Source organism: Nicotiana sylvestris, chromosome 2 (assembly GCF_000393655.2).
Source record: "Nicotiana sylvestris chromosome 2, ASM39365v2, whole genome shotgun sequence".
Classification (NCBI taxonomy): domain Eukaryota; kingdom Viridiplantae; phylum Streptophyta; class Magnoliopsida; order Solanales; family Solanaceae; genus Nicotiana; species Nicotiana sylvestris.
Window position 1 is genome coordinate 86616134 of NC_091058.1, and position 24272 is coordinate 86640405.

At 37.0% G+C, this 24272-nt stretch overlaps 1 protein-coding gene and 1 long non-coding RNA gene across 9 annotated transcripts in view; one reads left to right on the forward strand and one right to left on the reverse strand.

Moving 5' to 3' along the window:
* On the forward strand, positions 1-4486 carry LOC138886517 (uncharacterized). The gene is made up of 2 exons (XR_011405391.1): positions 1-445; positions 4181-4486. It is a non-coding gene; the product is annotated as an uncharacterized lncRNA (long non-coding RNA).
* LOC104247357 (uncharacterized) overlaps positions 4022-24272 on the reverse strand; it is a 24228-nt gene continuing 3977 nt past the window's right edge. For 3 of the 8 annotated variants that reach the window (XM_070168055.1, XM_070168054.1, XM_070168053.1), the window contains 6 exons: positions 5845-5885; positions 5602-5669; positions 5166-5342; positions 4900-5006; positions 4560-4796; positions 4022-4475 (listed from right to left, as the gene is read on the reverse strand). In XM_070168055.1, the coding sequence (XP_070024156.1) occupies positions 4209-4475; positions 4560-4796; positions 4900-4917 (522 nt within the window). In that variant the 5' untranslated portion in view covers positions 4918-5006; positions 5166-5342; positions 5602-5669; positions 5845-5885 and the 3' untranslated portion in view covers positions 4022-4208. Of the gene's footprint in view, positions 4476-4559; positions 4797-4899; positions 5007-5165; positions 5343-5601; positions 5670-5844; positions 5886-6008; positions 6158-19534; positions 19792-23538; positions 24254-24272 lie in introns of those variants that run through there. The other 5 variants (XM_070168056.1, XM_070168058.1, XM_070168057.1 and 2 more) reach the window with 5 other exon arrangements.

Below are 24272 nucleotides of genomic sequence, written 5' to 3' on the forward strand. Positions count from 1 at the left end.
TAACCTACTCAAACCCCTTGCCTTTAATAAAAACCTAGAATAGACGATATGAGAAGAAGAGAACACTCCTTTGAGAAAAGAAGGTATCAGTGCCGTTTACCCAAAAGAGGGAGGACTGCTCTCTACTATCACTTTTGAACGACACAAAAACAACCCCTCTTCTTCATCTCCCACTCCTTGCTGAAGATAAGAATATCCCATATGTTTTTGTTCCCTCAAAGCAAGCTCTTGGTCGAGCATGTGGTGTTACCCGACCTGTGATTGCTGCTTCTGTAACAAGCAACGAAGGAAGTCAATTGAAATCACAAATTCAACAATTGAAGACCATTATTTGGTCTGGATTTTGGCGTTTCGCTGCTGTCCAAACTGTTGCTGAGCTCCGGTTTTCGATTTCGGCTTTTATTCGACTTTTCCCCTTTTCTAAATTTGAACCTTGTGCAACGAGGTATGTTTTCCATAAAAATTGTTCTCAGATTCGCTTTATTATGGAATTATTGTTGTTATTTAGCTTGTCTACGAAAGAATGGTTTAGAATCCACATATGTGCATACTGAGTTTGTGTGTGTTCTTTAGTTGGTTCAAAGAAATAGCATGTGGTTTTAGATTTGATCTGAAGAAATGGGAATTTTGAAGTTGCACTCCATTTCCATTTTCAATATCTACTGTTAATGAAGAACTAGAGTTTCTAAGTCTACCAATGACTTGAATTTGTTACTGTTCTAATTGCTTTATTCCTTTTGGAATCAGAATGTTATTGCAATGCTATTGCTATGTGATGAAGATATTTACGGCTATGGATTACCATCCAATTAAACTTAATTGTCATAGTTACACTGATAGCTCGTCAAATTTCATTTTTCGTTGCTCTGTTTCTTGGTTTGCTTGTCTATTGTTAAGAACAAAAATATTCTCTGTATTGAAAAAATAATCTTATAAGGTATTTATATGGTGAGTCAGAATCAATAGAAAATATTCCAAATGAAGTGGGACAAATTCAGTGCTTTCTACACATTATTCAAGACTTGAGCTCTCAATTTTAATGGGCTGCCTTTAATTTGGAATGGATGGGGTTAAAAATCAGATTTCTTTCAAAATAGTAATGGGCCAAATATTAATGAAACACTACATATCTTTCCATAATGCAATAGCCTTGCAATAATCTCAAAAATAGTTTAGAAAATAATTTGAACATCATTGTTTGCTTTAGGCGCGATTATTTAACTATCGTGACTATGGGTACGGTTCCCGGGGCATAGTCATGGTACATAATCCCCAATTCGGGTGCGCATTTCATTTGACCCGATCATAACAATTTCGAATAATAATAAAATAAACATGTTGTAAATCACGGGGGCATTTCATGTAGCGTGATTTGCAATGTGTTCCAACACGGCAAGTGTACGACAATCGTAACTTGTTCAAGAAATAATTTCATAAAATGCGGTTTTAAATAATTAAAAGCGGTTATAAAGTTAAAAATGCGTAATAGGTTTAAAACATGTAATAAATCAGATAATAGGCCAAATATTAATAGTTGTGCGACCGTGCTAGAACCACGGAACCCGGGAATGCCTAACACTTTCTCCCGGGTTAACAGAATTCCTTACTTAGAATTTCTGATTTGCAGGCTTTTAAAATAAAGTCGAAATTTTCTCGATTTGGGATTTTAAAATAAACCGGTGACTTGGGACACCAAATAAACTATTCCAAGTGGCGACTCTGAAAAATAAATAAAATAATCCCATTTCGAATAATGTCACTTTAATTGGAAAAACTCCCTTATATCCACCCTCGGGCGGTAAAAAGGAGGTGTGACACTATTTGGTCAATTGTGTCCCTACCGTTATACTATTGTTCAAATCTACCCCTAATTTAGACGGTTGTCCACGTGTCACTCTCAAATTCAATTGATCTATCCCCAATTTAAAATACCCGATTCATCTCTTATCCGCCCCGTTACTTGACCCTAAACCCCTCTACCTCCAAAATAACCCACCAGACATGACCCCAACATCATTCTCTTCCCTCACATTACACCAAAATCGCCGGAAATGGTAGCTCACTGGAAAATTTCTCCAGGCAGTACTAACCTTTACTGTACCGGCGCCCTCTTTTTCATGTTTCGTCATCCAAACAGCAACCCCATTTCACCAAACCAGCAAACGGAACCGGTGAAACTTGCCGGAAAAATCAGAAGAACACCACCACCATCTACCTGTATTCTCTCACTATTTTCCCCTTGATATTTTCAACCAATGAAAACCGGCTAGATCCATTACAGATCTTGACAAAAAAATAGCTAAAATACCACTGCCTCACTCCCATCCTCTTTCATTTTTTTAGTCATTTTCTCTTTCTTTTTTGCAATTTGTTAGATCTAAAAACTTGGGAGGTTTCAGAATTTTTTGAATTTAGTTGGAAAATGGATCCTTGCCAGATCCCACTAAAAATTCTTGGATGTGCTCGTTATTTTTGGATTTCTGATGACCTTTAAATATATGCTCATGTTAATAAAAAAAATTTCTGGTGACCTTTAGAAATCTGCTCTGTGTTAATAGAAATCTTTTCGGCCACTGTGCAAAAATTTGCTTAAGACTTCTGCTAATAAGAAAGCACAATCACGTGTTGAACTTTCTGTTTAATTGTCCTCCCAACTTAATCTCATTTTCATTCATTTGTTCAAATAATAATTGTTAGGAACAACGTCAAAAAATCCATTTAATGATTGCTTGGAGCAACTTCGGAAACCTGCTCGTATTTGGTGGAGTTATGTTAGTTGGGGGGTTTAGAGTCGGGTAACGGAGCGGATAAGAGATGAATCGGGTATTTTAAATTGGAGATGGGTTAATTACGTGGCCAGACGTCTAAGTTAGGGGTAGACTCGAACAATAATATAACTGCATGGACACAATTGACCAAATAGTATAACGAAGGATATTTTTAAATAATATTCGATAGTACAGGGATAATTTTGACCCTTTCAAATAGGTTATTTTTTAACTTTTAATTGTCATATAGTCGTATATAATGATTTAATTATTACAACTAAGTATTTCTTCATCTTAACATAAAATGTGGGCTTTACTTTAACTTTCATTATTTTTAATTTCTTCTAAGATATAATGTCTATTTGTTCCAACTGCATATTTTTTTTTTGTTGCTTTTTGGTTGAATTTGTAAAACGTTTGGTAGGAACTCCATCATTTTAGCCAAATAAAAAACTTTTAGCAAAAATAACAGAGTACCAGTTGTGTATATTTCCTATTTTTTTCTTTATATATAATGTCTATTTAATTTAATTATGTATTTTTTATTTTCGAGTCAAACCAATAAAAAAGAATTGGCCATAGCTCCACTATTTTTTACCAAATAAAAAAAGTATAGCCAAAATAATGAACTTGCAATTGTACACTCTTTTTATTTCTTTTTTTGATGCAATGATTATTTATTTCAACCGTATATTCAAGTAAAATCTGTAAAAAAATATATTTTTAGAGCACCATAATTTAGAGCTATATAAAAAATTATAGCCAAAATTATAAATTTCAAGCTTTGTATTTTTTTTATAACTTTTTAGATGCCTTGACTATTTATTTCAATTTTAATAATCTTTATTTTCAGGTCAAATTCAAAAAAAAAACAAACAAACTAAAACATTATTATTTTTAGCCAAATAAAAAAATTATCCTAAATAATGTAGTTCTATCCAAGTTTTATTATAAATTTTATTTGAAAAGAGTTATCTAAAAATTTTAAAATATATTTTATTTTACAAAAAAATGCCACATAGAAAGAAAAATTCACATGGCAGGCAAGTGCATGCCACTTTCCTGGGATCAGACCATCCAAGGGGGTAACCACTATCGAATTCAATAACTAAGCATAGAGGGGTAATTCACATGCCACTTTCCTGGGATCAGACCATCCAAGGGGGTAACCACTATCGAATTCAATAACTAAGCATAGAGGGGTAATTAAGACCATATATAGTTCAAGAATGTAACCAATAATGCATGCCAAGTTTAGGGGGTATTAAGTTATTTTGCCATTAATTATGGAAGAACTGAATTAAACATAGGGATTGCCTTTTAAAGCATTGACGATGCACAACATAATACACTGTTTAAACCATACACTGGTAGTTGCTATTATAGACAACTGAACTCTGGTTCGCTTGCAGCTTGATGCAACACTCACGGGCACAGGCGTTACTTCTGCTGCTTTGGAGCGTCCATTGCCATTTGTATGGGATGGCAAATCGTCAAAGCCCCAAAATTTAGCAGTTTTAACATCTTCTTAGCCATCAATCTTGAAAATTCTTCATGATCGTAATTCAATGTAGCTTTCTCCCCAAATTCTCTTGGAAGATTCTCAGCATCGAAAAATATCTTCATCAACTCCGTGCTCTCTTTGTTATTCGGATACACAAACTTTATCTTCGCAAATGTTTTTGCATCAATTAAATATTTTACAACCTGCAGAACAATGAACAGATTGTATTGACTTGTCAAAAAAAAGGGGTCTTCCTTAAACTTTTAATGAAGAGGGAAGAATCTAACCTTCCAAAATGCCTCGAAAAATCTAGGCGGACTATAAAGAACAACTATAGCAACCCTCTCGGGGTGCAAAAGGTAAATGACATCACGAGCAGTTTTAACGGAAATGTTGGTGTTTAATGAGCATATGTTGAAGTCAATCAACCAAGACATTTGTTCTTGGCCTTCTGGTAGGTTAAAGATAGCATTCTCCAACAGATAGACTAGATGACGAATGTTACCTTCTGGAGATGATGTATTCTGTTATCGCTTAAGTAGAGCAATGAGAATTGAGAATGTTAACCATTTGATATCAGATATAGAATGGATTTTATTTAAAGGTAAGATATCAAGAGTATTTAACCTGTTTCCCAGGTCTCATTATAAGTACGAGTCCGCCTAGTCGGTCACAGAAATTGGCTTTGGACACTTTGCCAGTTTCACCTTCACCTTCATGTGCTACTTTTCATGCTGATAAAGTGCGACATCGCCATTTCAGAATCATATTCCAAGATTATACCAAGTGACAGAAGCTAAGTTGACGACAAAAAAAAACGAAGTTGCTCTAGTAGTAATACTTAGTGCAGCAATAATCAAAACCCTTTGGGGTTCAATACAGACAAGACTTACCCATCGAATTTCTTCAGGGTTATAGGTAGATCTCCACTTGAGAGTGTCTTCAAGCATTTTCTTTGCCTTGTCAAGTTTCCAGTTTCGTGCTTCTAAGTATCGCCTCAGACACGCATCGGTGCAGAACTGTAAGCTACGTCCACATAGAGGTCCAAGAGCAGCCCTTAACTGGCTAACCTGTTTTGACTAAGAAAATTAGTTCCTGTTCTGTAACGTCAGAGTAGTAAATACGTAATTACTAATTCAGCTGCAGGTTATTTCAAGGTGGAAATACTAGCCTAATAATAGAGTACTTGTTAGTTTAACTTGTAAACGTTCTATCTTTATAATACTATATATGTCGTACGGGTTAATTTGAAGAATACTTGAAAGTAAACAAGCGTTTAAAAGAAATCACAAACAAGCAAGATTGCATTTTTCTGAGATTGCCTGTTACCTTTGCATCACGGCTAGCAGAATCATTTGCCTGACTCGTGGGGCAAAGCTTTCTCCGAAACATGGTTCCTGAATAATAAGTAAATGAGTTATACGTAAGCTCTGAATTCCTGTTTCATCGTTATTAAGAAAAATTTAAGAGTAGTAAATCAAGAGTATCCTCAAAAAATGTCAATTTTCCACATTTTATTTTTGGATAGGTTCCAAAGGGATTTGGCAAAATTAGTTCAAGAGACATGGTTACCTAGGAATTATGTGTAGAAAGTTTTGCACTTGAAAGCTTTCCTGAAAGAGAGAAAAAATAATAATTAATTCTTGAACTAAACATAAAGTAATAAATGAGAGAGACAAAACCACGCATAGTTCTAGGGAAATCACGCAGAGTTGGTGATCTTTCATTTTACTAACTTTATTAAAGAGGGAAACGGCCGGACATTGGAATTTTGACACGCTTGGAGTCTTCTCTTTTGGATGGATCTAACAAATACTTTGAAGAAAAACCAACTGAACTGCTGCCTAAGAGTTGTTGGAAATTTCAACTAAAATTTTACGTAGTAATTATTTTTCCTACACCTTGCCGTTATAGGAAGGCACAGATAGTTCCTATGATATAGGTAGCATTTAAAAGCTTCCGAATTTAGGTAAAGATCAAATCTTAGGTGTTACGTCCATATTTGCCTTCGGCTATTCTTTTGGATCATTCGTGTACTAACTACTAATCCGATCCATAATAAGTGACCAATTTACTTTTTTATTCTATTCTTTTGGTCCAAAATAAGTGTCTATTTATATAATCAAGAAAAAATGTAATTTGTTTTTCTAAAAATATCCTTACGTACGTTTCCCTAAAAAGTCATTTACTCCTCACATTTGAGAAGAGAAGTAAGTACTACTACTATAACTATGGTGCAACATTTAATGAAGGGTAGTTTAGTCACACTAACTATTTTCGTTTAGAATTTAGTATTTTCTTAATGAGTGTGCCTAAATCAAATTGGTCGTGGATCGGAGAAAGTAATATTTAACAACATTGACCATAAATTACCTACTTAATTCTATAATGTGTACACGGACCATTAGTATTAGATTCAGTATTGGTTAGAACTTTCTGCCCAAAAAAAGAAGAAGCAATAAATAAGTATGTCTATGGTAATTTCAAGAGGAGTATGACGCCTGCCTGGCGTCATTATAAGACGTATAGAGAAGCCAGCAAGAGTCTATCAAGAAACAACAATAACAATGACAAGTGAAATTTCACTGGTGAGGTCTGGGAAGGGTAGTGTGTACGCAGACTTTACCCCTACTTTGAAGGAGTAGAGCTCGGCCCAAGAAGACAAAAGGAGACAATATCAGTACCACCATAGAAATCATAGGAAAAATAGCAACAACATGAAAACCAGAAGATAGATGCAAAGTAACAATTGCCAGTAAATAAACCCAGCACTATAAGAAACGAAAGAGTAGTAAAACACAATTTGAGCTTCTCTACAGCCAGTCGCTTACACCTCCTTACCGGATCATCTGGGCTTCTCCTCTGTACATGCCCGAACCATCTGAGCTTCACTTCCCGCATCTTGTCATCAATGGGAGCCACGCGCACCTTCTCCCGCATATCATCATTCCTAATCTTATCCTAGTGTTCCCGCACATCCACCTCAGCATCCGCATTTATGATACTTTCATCTTTTGGATATGAGAGTTCTTAACAAGCCAACACTCAGCCCCATACATCATGGTCGGTCTAACCACCGCTTTATAGAATTTACCTTTAAGTATCAGTGATACTCTCTTGTCACACAGGACACCAAATGCTAACCTCCACTTCATCCATCCCACCCCAATACGGTGTGTGACATCATCATTGATCTCCCCTCCCTCTCCCTCCCTGGATAACCGACCCAAGGTACTTGAAGCTACCTCTACTTGGGATGACCTGTGATTCAAGCCTCACATCCACGCCCACTTCCCTCGGCACAGCGCTGAACGTACACTCCAGGTATTCCGTCTTCGTCCTGCTAAGCTTGAAACCCTTAGACTCAGGAGTCTGTCTCCAAACCTCTAGTCTCTCGTTAATACCGACTCGCGACTCATCAATTAGAACTTTGTTATCAGCGAATAGTATACACCATGACACCTTCCCTTGAATATGGTGTGTTAACGCGTCCATCACCAGGGCAAATAAGAACGGACTGAGCGTAGAACATTGGTGTAACCCCCTAACAACCGAAAAATGCTTAGAGTCGCCTCCTACTGTCTTAACCGAGTCTTAGCCCCATCATAAATGTCCTTAATCGCCCTACTGTAGGCAACTGACACACCTTTTGCCTCCAAGCATCTCCAGAGAACTTCTCTAGGAACCTTGTCATACGCTTTCTCTAGGTCAATAAACACCATGTGCATATCCTTCTTCCTCTCCTTGTGCTATTCCACCAACCTCCTAACAAGGTGTATAGCTTCCGTAGTAGAACAACCCGACATGAACCTGAACCCTGTTGTCGGATACATACACCATCATCCTCACCCTCGCTTCAATCACCCTCTCCCAAACTTTCGTGGTATGATTCAGTAATTTGATACCCCTATAATTGCTACAACTCTAGATATCACCTTTGTTCTTATACAACGGAACCACCATTCTCCACCTTCACTCATCCGACATCCTCTTTGCCTTAAAAATAAAATTAAACAACCCAGTCAGCCACTCCAAACCTGCTCTCCCCACACAGTTCCAAAATTCCACCAAAATTTCATCTGGCCCGGTCGCTCTGCCCCTACTCATCTTACGCATAGCTCCCACAACCTCCTCAACATTGATGTGCCTGCAGTACCCAAAGTCACGGTGACTCTTGGAATGCTCTAGTTCACCTAGCATAATATCCCGATCCCCTTCTTCATTCAAAAGTTTATGAAAGTAAGTCTGTCATCTCCTCCTAATCTGGGCATCTTCCATCAATACTCTACCATCGTCGTCCTTGATGCATCTCACTTGGTCCAAAACCCGAGCTTTCCTTTCTCTCGTCTTGGCCAGCCGGAATAATTCCCCGCTTTTTTCCTTAGTTCCTCGTACATACGACCATAAGCCGCAGTCTTAGCCTGTCAAGAAAATACATACAAAAAATAATGTTGATTTTGAGTTATTCCCTGTCAAATTCCAATTCTTTGTTCCACCGTAATTACAATGCTGATTGTACATTCACCCATTCTATCGATATCCTCCTTAACGAGCAACCGCCAAACACACCTTTCTCTTCATTAATGCTCATAATCATATTATTTGGTGTAACATCCGATGTAGATAAATTTTACCATTTGTATATCACTTGTATTACAGCTTACAAGGAAGCAATATGATCGCCCCTTCTGAATTTGGAAAGTTTAACCACTAGATACTCCTAGGAGTCATCTCTTGAAAAACAAAAAATAGAGCCAACGATCAGAATAAATCGTGCCGATCTCAACTCGAAAAATAATACTATACTGATGCTGTTGAATAGAAAAGTCTTAATTGAAAGGAAAACCTGTCAAAATGTACTAACGTACTCCTCAGTTTCAATTTACTCCTCAGTTTCAATTTATATGCACACCTTTCTTATAACTCATACAAGAAGAATGACACACTTCTATATTCGAAAAGAAATTAACTTTAAATTTAAAATTTTAATCATGATAAATAAATAATTTTTTTTAACTACGTAAATGTTATAGCCCAAACAAAGATATCAACCTTTAAGCGTTTTGCAAACTCACTGTAAAATCAAATTGCGTCACATTACAACTCGAGTTCTAATACACCAACTTCCCCAGAAGATCATATTTCTGGATAAAATTTGATACTCTAGAAAAACATACTCCACAGAGCAATACACAAAGATACGCGATCTCGAATTACAATTTGGCAAGTACAGCTAATCACACACAACTATGCCTTATAAAAAGGACAATGCGGTCGTTGCAAATATAATCCGGTTTACAAGTCCGGAGTCGAATCCCACAGAGAACTAAGGCTTAGCTACAACTGTTCACTATCACCAAGAAGACAAGCTTGAACAGTTCCTAACTTATAGATATTTAGATTCTTGTGTTTAACTAATTGATTAACAAATTAAAATAATAAATTAACAACTAAAGATACTAAGAGTTAGAGACAAGATTAAGGAGGTCTAGAGTTATGATTTCCCCAATTGTCGGAATCCTTCCCGCTATGTCTTCTATAATTTCGCCTAAGTATTCTCTACCGATCATGAGCACTCTTATTACCGTAAATCTCTCCCGAGTAATCACGACAATTTACTAGACGCACTCTCCCGAGCTACGCTAGCTGGCTTTTGATACAACTCACTTCAAATCGCACCCAAGGCTTCGTTATCCCTAATCCCGCCTTTAAACCCTCGGTTATTGATCCCTCATATACTCTGGGAGTGGTGTTGTTCAACAATTACCTAAATATGCACTCTCTCCCGAGTTATGCATACTAAATAGGCACAGCTAATTGAGAGCTCTTCAATTAACTACAATAAGAACGTAGTTGAACAAATAGAGATTATACTACGGCTCAATTATATAAAAACATAACAAGAATTTATCCTACAAAAGGTTCTATCAAAACTCTAGATAACAAATTAGCTATTCATAATAGTATGTAAAACTACAATACTAAAAGTCATAACCAACAATGAAAAATAGGAAGAGGAAAGAAATAACTTGTAGAAGAATTCCCAAGCCTTCCTCCTATTGTGTCTCTGCCTCCTTAGGTCAAATCTATGTAAAAAATATGCCCCTTTTTAATTCTTGGCTGGCTTCCTTGGTTTAATATAGGGTTTAGGGCTTAAAATCCCGTGTTTTGCACTTTGGTCCCTTAAAATACCGTGTCCTGCCGTGGTTCCACCGCGGTCGCGCCGGAACCGCGGCAAAACACACTCTCACATTCTTCAGTTGTCCGCGACAGCCCTCTGCCGCGGTTCTGCCGCGGTCGCGGTTTTTGACCCTGTTCCGTTTGGAATTTGGAAAAACGTAAAACATGATAGTTGTAGCCCTTTGCGTTAGCTTTTCAACCATATATTGTAGAGCTCAAATGGAGTTTTGAGTAAAGAGTTATGTCTATTTTACTAGACTGTGCGCAATATGCCTCTTCGAGTTTTCGTTTTGTTGTTTTATCATCCGTTGATCCCCGAACGCGATCTCGGCTTAATTCCTTGAGATATTACTCAGACTTCAAAGCTCCAAACCACTTAAATTCATTACATAACATCTATATAGCTCGGAATCACACCTATAAGGCATAAAACACACAATTAGTGCAAAACACTAGCGATTAAAGCGCAAACTCAACTAAAGTGCAGTAAATTAGAGTGTAATAATAGACTAAAATACGTAATTATAGCCTATCATCAACACCCCACACTTAAACCATTGCTCTTCCTCGAGCAATCAAACTACACTTTTTTTATAGACACGACCTTTTTAAACAATTCTCCTAACTCATCACACCAAGAGTATTTAAAGTAGACTAAACACAAAAGCGTAACATCTTCACCTCAAGATTTGACTCACAAGTACCACGCATTATTCACAATTCACCTACCTACTCTAACATAGAGGTCACTGACATTACCTTTCCTTCATGAATCAAGTGCCCTCACACAACAAAAGAGAGTAATTCCACACAATAAAATTTAAGAACACTTAGGAACTCAAGATAGAAAGAATTCACTCACTCTCAGAAATAACATTCATATGCCATAAAAGATGCACCATAAGCTTGCCCGTAGTGTACTACTCCACTAATCGAGCTCATTCAATCTAGGATCAATTAAGACTTTATTTGGTTGTAATATAGGCTACGGGACGGGTAGGATACATTTAGATATAAGAGTGACTACACCTCCCTAAGCACTTTAATACATATACTTTAACATTCAAACCTCATACTTATGTCAAGTCAAACTCCACCTTCACATCAATATACATCAACTCCCAAATTATTTAAGCACAATTATATCAAGAGTCACCACTATCAAAGAATATATTTTTTTCACAGCAATGCAACTATTTTTTTTCTTTTCTTTGTCAATTCGAGTGGATCTTGCTCTTCAAATCAATGCACCCTTTCTCCTTATTTCATTAGTTCCACTCAAAAGCCAAACCAACCAACTCACACTTTAGATTTTACAAAGTTCATAAACAATTCAAGTGCTCATGAGAGGTTACAATGATTCAAATAGATGGTTAATTCAAACAAATGGGTAAGGCTTGTAATGTGGTTGCCAAAGAAATAAAATTATAGGCTCAAAGGGGTTAACTACTATACATAACAATTAGGTGAGTAAAATATACATATCTGGCTCAGCAAAGAAATGCCTATATCACTTCTTAGACTGAATAAAACTACTATTTCGCTTTGCAAACACACGGGGCAAGTTCTAGGCATCAAATGCAATGCACAGAATACAACAAATTCTTACACATACATGGCACATGACTCACTCAAGATTGGATCATCAAGACACTCTAGTCAAAGCAGTTCAGCAAAGTTAAGATCATACAATTTAAGGTACTTCTACAAGAGTCAAAAACTGAGCCTAAGCGTCACAACCAAAGTAATCACTATTCTCAAGGCATAACAAAGTCAAGAGATATTGCTTCAATTCAATTCACAACACAATGGCTTCTACTCCTCAAAAAAAAAACTAACTAACATCGGTTCAAATAAAACCCTTGAAAAAGAACCATGGTTTAAAGAAAAACCAAGGGGTAATTATTACACTACCTAACAAAAGAAAATCTTTTTGTACTTTTTCTTTAGACTTAGATCCCTCAAGAAAATTGTCTAATAGATCCATCGTCGGGAAAAGTCCAATCTTTTCTATTTAAAAAAAAATTGTTTTCAATTAAACTAACACAACTAAAATAGCATAGAAAGTCACCCAGACAATCTTCTCACTCCACACTTAAAATTGTGCATTGTCCCTAATGCACACCATAACTAATAAAAAGGGTAAAAGAGACTCCCTGGTAGGCCAAAGGCCGAAACATTAACAGCTCATGGGGTACTCAGACTTATCCCAAGTTTGGTCCTTTGTGCGGGTACCTCACACTTAGTTTCAACCATTTGGTTTGCTGTTGCATCCTTCCAATACCTTTGCTTTCCATGCTCCTAGAAAATAAAAAATTGACACTACAAAAATAATACAATTAAAAAAATAAAAAAATAAATAAAAGAAAACAATAAAGTTAGGTTGCCTCCCAACAAGCGCTTGATTTAACGTCGCGGCACGATGCGGATCACTTTTTGCCTCCACCTCGAGTTTATGAATTGAACCCCAAGTTTTGATTCAAGCTTATGATTATGGTCATGGGGCGGTGGAACGAATCTGACTGGCCCAATAAAATAATGTAGTATTCTGCACTTCTTGGCCTTTAGATGAGGTGTGTAATCCCGACTTTCTGGAAAGAAGAATTCCAGAATGTAAGCACTTTGTTCCTCATTCCTTGACTCCTCAAGTGGCTCGGACGACTCTATTTTCATATCATCATCTAAACACAATGTGGAAAAATGCTTGGAGTGAGGACCAATGCGCTCAACTACATGAACATTGGGACAGTCTACATTCTCAACACTAATGACAATAGAGTCAACTAAATATGTATCCTCAATATCCTTGGTTGACTCTAGTATCTCCTCTACGACATCGACATCCTCAAAATCTAGATGGTTAGAGTGTTGGAGTTCTACTTTGGATCCCTCCATTGGCACCTCAATTTCCGTCTCTAATGCAAATTGCTCCCGGCTACTATCCATAATATTGACATATTGAGCATTAAAAGCTTCAACTAGTTGACTCACTTGAGCCTCTAAGTTGCGAACAGTTTCATCTTGCCTTTCTACCTGCAGCTGTATTTTACTTTGTTGTTCTATAATGCACTTTAACATATCTTCGATCTTCTTTAGGTCAGCTTCCCTAGGTTCTTTGTTCCTGTTATCCTCACAAGAAAACGTAAAATCATCATAATAAGGGGTTGGGGGAGATAAGAAATATAAGCACAACCATGAAAGTGACCATCTTGACCACCACACATATCACACACATTCCACACATAAGATTGAGTTGGTGCACATAACTCGCTCTCGGGAATATTTTGATAATTTTGCCAAGGGTAGTTTTCATCACAATATTCGTAAGGAGGATTAAAAGTAGAATTACCAACATCAAAAATTTCATAATTCAATGATGCCATGTTTTTTTTTAAATCAACAAGTAAAACAAAAAAAAATCAAATATAAAAAATAAAAATAAAAGTTCAAACTTGAAACCTAGCAATATGTACACCTACAGCTACACCATTAGTTCCCCGGCAACGGCGCCAAAATTTGATCACGCCCAACTATGCCTAATAAAAAGGACAATGCGGTCGTTGCAAATATAATCCGGTTTACAAGTCCGGAGTCGAATCCCACAGAGAACTAAGGCTTAGCTACAACTGTTCACTATCACCAAGAAGACAAGCTTGAACAGTTCCTAACTTATAGATATTTAGATTCTTGTGTTTAACTAATTGATTAACAAATTAAAATAATAAATTAACAACTAAAGATACTAAGAGTTAGAGACAAGATTAAGGAGGTCTAGAGTTATGATTTCCCCAATTGTCGGAATCCTTCCCGCTATGTCTTCTATAATTTCGCCTAAGTATTCTCTACCGATCATGAGCACTCTTATTACCGTAAATCTCTCCCGAGTAATCACGACAATTTACTAGACGCACTCTCCCGAGCTACGCTAGCTGGCTTTTGATACAGCTCACTTCAGATCGCACCCAAGGCTTCGTTATCCCTAATCCCGCCTTTAAACCCTCGGTTATTGATCCCTCATATACTCTGGGAGTGGTGTTGTTCAACAATTACCTAAATATGCACTCTCTCCCGAGTTATGCATACTAAATAGGCACAGCTAATTGAGAGCTCTTCAATTAACTACAATAAGAACGTAGTTGAACAAATAGAGATTATACTACGGCTCAATTATATAAAAACATAACAAGAATTTATCCTACAAAAGGTTCTATCAAAACTCTAGATAACAAATTAGCTATTCATAATAGTATGTAAAACTACAATACTAAAAGTCATAACCAACAATGAAAAATAGGAAGAGGAAAGAAAAAACTTGTAGAAGAATTCCCAAGCCTTCCTCCTATTGTGTCTCTGCCTCCTTAGGTCAAATCTATGTAAAAAATATGTCCCTTTTTAATTCTTGGACGGCTTCCTTGGTTTAATATAGGGTTTAGGGCTTAAAATCCCGTGTTTTGCACTTTGGTCCCTTAAAATCCCGTGTCCTTCCGCGGTTCCACCGCGGTCGTGCCGGAACCGCGGCCAAACACACTCTCAGATTCTTCAGTTGTCCGCGACTGCCCTCTGCCGCGGTTCTGCCGCGGTCGCGGCTTTTGACCCTGTTCCGTTTGGAATTTGGAAAAACTTAAAATATGAAAGTTGTAGCCCTTTGAGTTAGATTTCTAACCATATATTGTAGAGCTCAAATGGAGTTTTGAGTAAAAAGTTATGTCTATTTTACTAGACTGTGCGCAATATGCCTCTTCGAGTTTTCGTTTTGTTGTTTTATCATCCGTTGATCCCCGAACGCGATCCCAGCTTAATTCCTTGAGCTATTAATCAGACTTCAAAGCTCCAAACCACTTAAATTCATTACATAACATCTATATAGCTCGGAATCACACCTATAAGGCATAAAACACACAATTAGTGCAAAACACTAGCGATTAAAGCGCAAACTCAACTAAAGTGCAGTAAATTAGAGTGTAATAATAGACTAAAATACGTAATTATAGCCTATCATCAACACCCCACACTTAAACCATTGCTCTTCCTCGAGCAATCAAACTACACTTTTTTTATAGACACGACCTTTTTAAACAATTCTCCTAACTCATCGCACCAAGAGTATTTAAAGTAGACTAAGCACAAAAGCGTAACATCTTCACCTCAAGATTTGACTCACAAGTACCACGCATTATTCACAATTCACCTACTTACTCTAACATAGAGGTCACTGACATTACCTTTCCTTCATGAATCAAGTGCCCTCACACAATAAAAGAGAGTAGTTCCACACAATAAAATTTAAGAACACTTAGGAACTCAAGATAGAAAGAATTCACTCACTCTATGAAATAACATTCATATGCCATAAAAGATGCACCATAAGCTTGCCCGTAGTGTACTACTCCAATAATCGAGCTCATTCAATCTAGGATCAATTAGGACTTTATTTGGTTGTAATGTAGGCTACGGGACGGGTAGGATACATTTAGATATAAGAGTGACTACACCTCCCTAAGCACTTTAATACATATACTTTAACATTCAAACCTCATACTTATGTCAAGTCAAACTCCACCTTCACATCAATATACATCAACTCCCAAATTATTTAAGCACAATTATATCAAGAGTCACCACTATCAAAGAATATATTTTTTTCACAGCAATGCAACTATTTTTTTTCTTTTCTTTGTCAATTCGAGTGGCTCTTGCTCTTCAAATCAATGCACCCTTTCTCCTTATTTCATTAGTTCCACTCAAAAGCCAAACCAACCAACTCACACTTTAGATTTTACAAAGTTCATAAACAATTCAAGTGCTCATGAGAGGTTACAATGGTTCAAATAGATGGTTAATTCAAACAAATGGGTAAGGCTTGTAATGTGGTTGCCAAAGAAATAAGATTATAGGCTCAAAGGGGTTAACTACGATACATAACAATTAGGTGGGTAAAATATACATATCTGGCTCAACAAAGAAATGCCTATATCACTTCCTAGACTGAATAAAACTACTATTTCGCTTTGCAAACACACGGGGCAAGTTCTAGGCATCAAATGCAATGCACAGAATACAACAAATTCTTACACACACATGGCACATGACTCACTCAAGATTGGATCATCAAGACACTCTAGTCAAAGCAGTTAAGCAAAGTTAAGATCATACAATTTAAGGTACTTCTACAAGAGTCAAAAACTGAGCCTAAGCGTCACAACCAAAGTAATCACTATTCTCAAGGCATAACAAAGTCAAGAGATATTGCTTCAATTCAATTCACAACACAATGGCTCCTACTCCTAAAAAAAAAAACTAACTAACCTCGGTTCAAATAAAACCCTTGGAAAATAAATCGTGGTTTAAAGAAAAACCAAGGGGTAATTATTACACTACCTAACAAAAGAAAATCTTTTTGTACTTTTTCTTTAGACTTAGATCCCTCAAGAAAATTGTCTAATAGATCCATCGTCGGGAAAAGTCCAATCTTTTCTATTTAAAAAAAATTGTTTTCAATTAAACTAACACAACTAATATAGCATAGAAAGTCACTCACACAATCTTCTCACCCCACACTTAAAATTGTGCATTGTCCCCAATGCATACCATAACTAATAAAAAGGGTAAAAGAGACTCCCTGGTAGGCCAAAGGCCGAAACATTAACAGCTCATGGGGTACTCAGACTTCTCCCAAGTTTGGTCCTTTGTGCGGGTACCTCACACTTAGTTTCAACCATTTGGTTTGCTGTTGCATCCTTCCAATACCTTTGCTTTCCATGCTCCTAGAAAATAAAAAATTGACACTGCAAAAATAATACAATTAAAAAAATAAATAAAAGAGAACAATAAAGTTAGGTTGCCTCCCAACAAGCGCTTGATTTAACGTCGCGACACGATGCGGATCACTTTTTGCCTCCACCTCGAGTTTATGAATTGAACCCCAAGTTTTGATTCAAACTTATGATTACGGTCATGGGGCGGTGGAACAAATCTGACTGGCCCAATAAAATAATGTAGTATTCTGCACTTCTTGGCCTTTAGATGAGGTGTGTAATCCCGACTTTTTGGAAAGAAGAATTCCAGAATGTAAGCACTTTGTTCCTCATTCCTTGACTCCTCAAGTGGCTCGGACGACTCTATTTTCATATCATCATCTAAACATAATGTGGAAAAATGCTTGGAGTGAGGACTAATGCGCTCAACTACATGAACATTGGGACAGTCTACATTCTCAACACTAATGACAATAGAGTCAACTAAATATGTATCCTCAATATCCTTGGTTGACTCTAGTATCTCCTCTACGACATCGACATCCTCAAAATCTAGATGGTTAGAGTGTTGGAGTTCTACTTTGGATCCCTCCATTGGCACCTCAATTTCCGTCTCTAATGCAAATTGCTCCCGGCTACTATCCATAATATTGACATATTGAGCATTAAAAGCTTCAACTAGTTGACTCACTTGAGCCTCTAAGTTGCGAATAGTTTCATCTTGCCTTTCTACCTGCAGCTGTATTTTACTTTGTTGTTCTATAATGCACTTTAACATATCTTCGATCTTCTTTAGGTCAGCTTCCCTAGGTTCTTTGTTCCTGTTATCCTCACAAGAAAACGTAGAATTATCATAATAAGGGGTTGGGGGAGATAAGAAATATAAGCACAACCATGAAAGTGACCATCTTGACCACCACACATATCACACACATTCCACACATAAGATTGAGTTGGTGCACATAACTCGCTATCGGGAATATTTTGATAATTTTGCCAAGGGTAGTTTTCATCACAATATTCGTAAGGAGGATTAAAAGTAGAATTACCAACATCAAAAATTTCATAATTCAATGATGCCATGTTTTTTTTAAATCAACAAGTAAAACAAAAAAAATCAAATATAAAAAATAAAAATAATCAAACTTGAAACCTAGCAATATGTACACCTACAGCTACACCATTAGTTCCCCGGCAACGGCGCCAAAATTTGATCACGCCCAACTATACCTTATAAAAAGGACAATGCGGTCGTTGCAAATATAATCCGGTTTACAAGTCCGGAGTCGAATCCCACAGAGAACTAAGGCTTAGCTACAACTGTTCACTATCACCAAGAAGACAAGCTTGAACAGTTCCTAACTTATAGATATTTAGATTCTTGTGTTTAACTAATTGATTAACAAATTAAAATAATAAATTAACAACTAAAGATACTAAGAGTTAGAGACAAGATTAAGGAGGTCTAGAGTTATGATTTCCCCAATTGTCGGAATCCTTCCCGCTATGTCTTCTATAATTTCGCCTAAGTATTCTCTACCGATCATGAGCACTCTTATTACCGTAAATCTCTCCCGAGTAATCACGACAATTTACTAGACGCACTCTCCCGAGCTACGCTAGCTGGCTTTTGATACAGCTCACTTCAGATCGCACCCAAGGCTTCGTTATCCCTAATCCCGCCTTTAAACCCTCGGTTATTGATCCCTCATATACTCTGGGAGTGGTGTTGTTCAACAATTACCTAAATATGCACTCTCTCCCGAGTTATGCATACTAAATAGGCACAGCTAATTGAGAGCTCTTCAATTAACTACAATAAGAACGTAGTTGAACAAATAGAGATTATACTACGACTCAATTATATAAAAACATAACAAGAATTTATCCTACAAAAGGTTCTATCAAAACTCTAGATAACAAATTAGCTATTCATAATAGTATGTAAAACTACAATACTAAAAGTCATAACCAACAATGAAAAATAGGAAGAGGAAAGAAATAACTTGTAGAAGAATTCCCAAGCCTTCCTCTTATTGTGTCTCTGCCTCCTTAGGTCAAATCTATGTCAAAAATATGCCCGTTTTTAATTCTTGGCCGGCTTCCTTGGTTTAATATAGGGTTTAGGGCTTAAAATCCCGTGTTTTGCACTTTGGTCCCTTAAAATCCCGTGTCCTGCCGCGGTTCCACCGTGGTCGCGCCGGAACCGCGGCCAAACACACTCTCAGATTCTTCAGTTGTCCGCGACTGCCCTCTGCCGCGGTTCTGCCGCGGTTCTGCCGCGGTCGCGGCTTTTGATCCTGTTCCGTTTGGAATTTGGAAAAATGTAAAACATGAAAGTTGTAGCCCTTTGATTAGATTTCCAACCATATATTGGAGAGCTCCAATGGAGTTTTGAGTAAAAATTTATGTCTATTTTACTAGATAGTGCGCAATATGCCTCTTCGAGTTTTCGTTTTGTTGTTTTATCATCCGTTGATCCCCGAACGCGATCCCGGCTTAATTCCTTGAGCTATTACTCAGACTTCAAAGCTCCAAACCACTTAAATTCATTACATAACATCTATATAGCTTGGAATCACACCTATAAGGCATAAAACACACAATTAGTGCAAAACACTAGCGATTAAAGCGCAAATTCAACTAAAGTGCAGTAAATTAGAGTGTAATAATAGACTAAAATACGTAATTATAGCCTATCATCAACACCCCACACTTAAACCATTGCTCTTCCTCGAGCAATCAAACTACAGTTTTTTTTATAGACACGACCTTTTTAAACAATTCTCCTAACTCATCGCACCAAGAGTATTTAAAGTAGACTAAGCACAAAAGCGTAACATCTTCACCTCAAGATTTGACTCACAAGTACCACGCATTATTAACGATTCACCTACTTACTCTAACATAGAGGTTACTGACATTACCTTTCCTTCATGAATCAAGTGCCCTCACACAATAAAAGAGAGTAGTTCCACACAATAAAATTTAAGAACACTTAGGAACTCAAGATAGAAAGAATTCACTCACTCTCAAAAATAACATTCATATGCCATAAAAGATGCACCATAAGCTTGCCCGTAATGTACTACTCCACTAATCGAGCTCATTCAATCTAGGATCAATTAGGACTTTATTTGGTTGTAATGTAGGCTACGAGACGGGTAGGATACATTTAGATATAAGAGTGACTACACCTCCCTAAGCACTTTAATACATATACTTTAACATTCAAACCTCATACTTATGTCAAGTCAAACTCCACCTTCACATCAATATACATCAACTCCCAAATTATTTAAGCACAATTATATCAAGAGTCACCACTATCAAAGAATATATTTTTTTCAAAGCAATGAAACTATTTTTTTTCTTTTCTTTGTCAATTCGAGTGGCTCTTGCTCTTCAAATCAATGCACCCTTTCTCCTTATTTCATTAGTTCCACTCAAAAGCCAAACCAACCAACTCACACTTTAGCTTTTACAAAGTTCATAAACAATTCAAGTGCTCATGAGAGGTTACAATGGTTCAAATAGATGGTTAATTCAAACAAATGGGTAAGGCTTGTAATGTGGTTGCCAAAGAAATAAGATTATAGGCTCAAAGGGGTTAACTACGATACATAACAATTAGGTGGGTAAAATATACATATCTGGCTCAACAAAGAAATGCCTATATCACTTCCTAGACTGAATAAAACTACTATTTCGCTTTGCAAACACACGGGGCAAGTTCTAGGCATCAAATGCAATGCACAGAATACAACAAATTCTTACACATACATGGCACATGACTCACTCAAGATTGGATCATCAAGACACTCTAGTCAAAGCAGTTAAGCAAAGTTAAGATCATACAATTTAAGGTACTTCTACAAGAGTCAAAAACTGAGCCTAAGCGTCACAACCAAAGTACTCACTATTCTCAAGGCATAACAAAGTCAAGAGATATTGCTTCACTTCAAAACACAACACAATGGCTCCTACTCCTAAAAAAAAAAACTAACTAACCTCGGTTCAAATAAAACCCTTGAAAAAGAACCGTGGTTTAAAGAAAAACCAAGGGGTAATTATTACACTACCTAACAAAAGAAAATCTTTTTGTACTTTTTCTTTAGACTTAAATCCCTCAAGAAAATTGTCTAATAGATCCATCGTCGGGAAAAGTCCAATCTTTTCTATTTAAAAAAAATTGTTTTCAATTAAACTAACACAACTAAAATAGCATAGAAAGTCACCCAGACAATCTTCTCACTCTACACTTAAAATTGTGCATTGTCCCTAATGCACACCATAACTAATAAAAAGGGTAAAAGAGACTCCCTGGTAGGCCAAAGGCCGAAATATTAACAGCTCATGGGGTACTCAGACTTATCCCAAGTTTGGTCCTTTGTGCGGGTACCTCACACTTAGTTTCAACCATTTGGTTTGCTGTTGCATCCTTCCAATACCTTTGCTTTCCATGCTCCTAGAAAATAAAAAATTGACACTACAAAAATAATACAATTAAAAAAATAAAAAAATAAATAAAAGAAAACAATAAAGTTAGGTTGCCTCCCAACAAGCGCTTGATTTAACGTCGCGGCACGATGCGGATCACTTTTTACCTCCACCTCGAGTTTATGAATTGAACCCCAATTTTTGATTCAAGCTTATGATTATGGTCATGGGGCGGTGGAACGAATCTGACTGGCCCAATAAAATAATGTAGTATTCTGCACTTCTTGGCCTTTAGATGAGGTGTGTAATCCCGACTTTCTGGAAAGAAGAATTCCAGAATGTAAGCACTTTGTTCCTCATTCCTTGACTCCTCAAGTGGCTCGGACGACTCTATTTTCATATCATCATCTAAACACAATGTGGAAAAATGCTTGGAGTGAGGACCAATGCGCTCAACTACATGAACATTGGGACAGTCTACATTCTCAACACTAATGACAATAGAGTCAACTAAATATGTATCCTCAATATCCTTGGTTGACTCTAGTATCTCCTCTACGACATCGGCATCCTCAAAATCTAGATGGTTAGAGTGTTGGGGTTCTACTTTGGATCCCTCCATTGGCACCTCAATTTCCGTCTCTAATGCAAATTGCTCCCGGCTACTATCCATAATATTGACATATTGAGCATTAAAAGCTTCAACTAGTTGACTCACTTGAGCCTCTAAGTTGCGAACAGTTTCATCTTGCCTTTCTACCTGCAGCTATATTTTACTTTGTTGTTCTATAATGCACTTTAACATATCTTCGATCTTCTTTAAGTCAGCTTCCCTAGGTTCTTTGTTCCTGTTATCCTCACAAGAAAACGTAGAATCATCATAATAAGGGGTTGGGGGAGATAAGAAATATAAGCACAACCATGAAAGTGACCATCTTGACCACCACACATATCACACACATTCCACACATAAGATTGAGTTGGTGCACATAACTCGCTTTCGGGAATATTTTGATAATTTTGCCAAGGGTAGTTTTCATCACAATATTCGTAAGGAGGATTAAAAGTAGAATTACCAACATAAAAAATTTCATAATTCAATGATGCCATGTTTTTTTTAAATCAACAAGTAAAACAAAAAAAAATCAAATATAAAAAATAAAAATAAAAGTTCAAACTTGAAACCTAGCAATATGTACACCTACAGCTACACCATTAGTTCCCCGGCAACGGCGCCAAAATTTGATCACGCCCAACTATGCCTTAAAAAAAGGACAATGCGGTCGTTGCAAATATAATCCGGTTTACAAGTCCGGAGTCGAATCCCACAGAGAACTAAGGCTTAGCTACAGCTGTTCACTATCACCAAGAAGACAAGCTTGAACAGTTCCTAACTTATAGATATTTAGATTCTTGTGTTTAACTAATTGATTAACAAATTAAAATAATAAATTAACAACTAAAGATACTAAGAGTTAGAGACAAGATTAAGGAGGTCTAGAGTTATGATTTCCCCAATTGTCGGAATCCTTCCCGCTATGTCTTCTATAATTTCGCCTAAGTATTCTCTACCGATCATGAGCACTCTTATTACCGTAAATCTCTCCCGAGTAATCACGACAATTTACTAGACGCACTCTCCCGAGCTACGCTAGCTGGCTTTTGATACAGCTCACTTCAGATCGCACCCAAGGCTTCGTTATCCCTAATCCCGCCTTTAAACCCTCGGTTATTGATCCCTCATATACTCTGGGAGTGGTGTTGTTCAACAATTACCTAAATATGCACTCTCTCCCGAGTTATGCATACTAAATAGGCACAGCTAATTGAGAGCTCTTCAATTAACTACAATAAGAACGTAGTTGAACAAATAGAGATTATACTACGGCTCAATTATATAAAAACATAACAAGAATTTATCCTACAAAAGGTTCTATCAAAACTCTAGATAACAAATTAGCTATTCATAATAGTATGTAAAACTACAATACTAAAAGTCATAACCAACAATGAAAAATAGGAAGAGGAAAGAAAAAACTTGTAGAAGAATTCCCAAGCCTTCCTCCTATTGTGTCTCTGTCTCCTTAGGTCAAATCTATGTCAAAAATATGTCCCTTTTTAATTCTTGGCCGACTTCCTTGGTTTAATATAGGGTTTAGGGCTTAAAATCCCGTGTTTTGCACTTTGGTCCCTTAAAATCCCGTGTCCTGCCGCGGTTCCACCGCGGTCGCGCCGGAACCGCGGCCAAACACACTCTCAGATTCTTCAGTTGTCCGCGACTGCCCTCTGCCGCGGTTCTGCCGCGGTCGCGGTTTTTGACCCTGTTCTGTTTGGAATTTGGAAAAACGTAAAACATGAAAGTTGTAGCCCTTTGAGTTAGCTTTCCAACCATATATTGTAGAGCTCAAATGGAGTTTTGAGTAAAAGGTTATTTCTATTTTACTAGACAGTGCGCAATATGCCTCTTCGAGTTTTCGTTTTGTTGTTTTATCATCCGTTGATCCCCGAACGCGATCCCGGCTTAATTTCTTGAGCTATTACTCAGACTTCAAAGCTCCAAACCACTTAAATTCATTACATAACATCTATATAGCTCGGAATCACACCTATAAGGCATATAACACA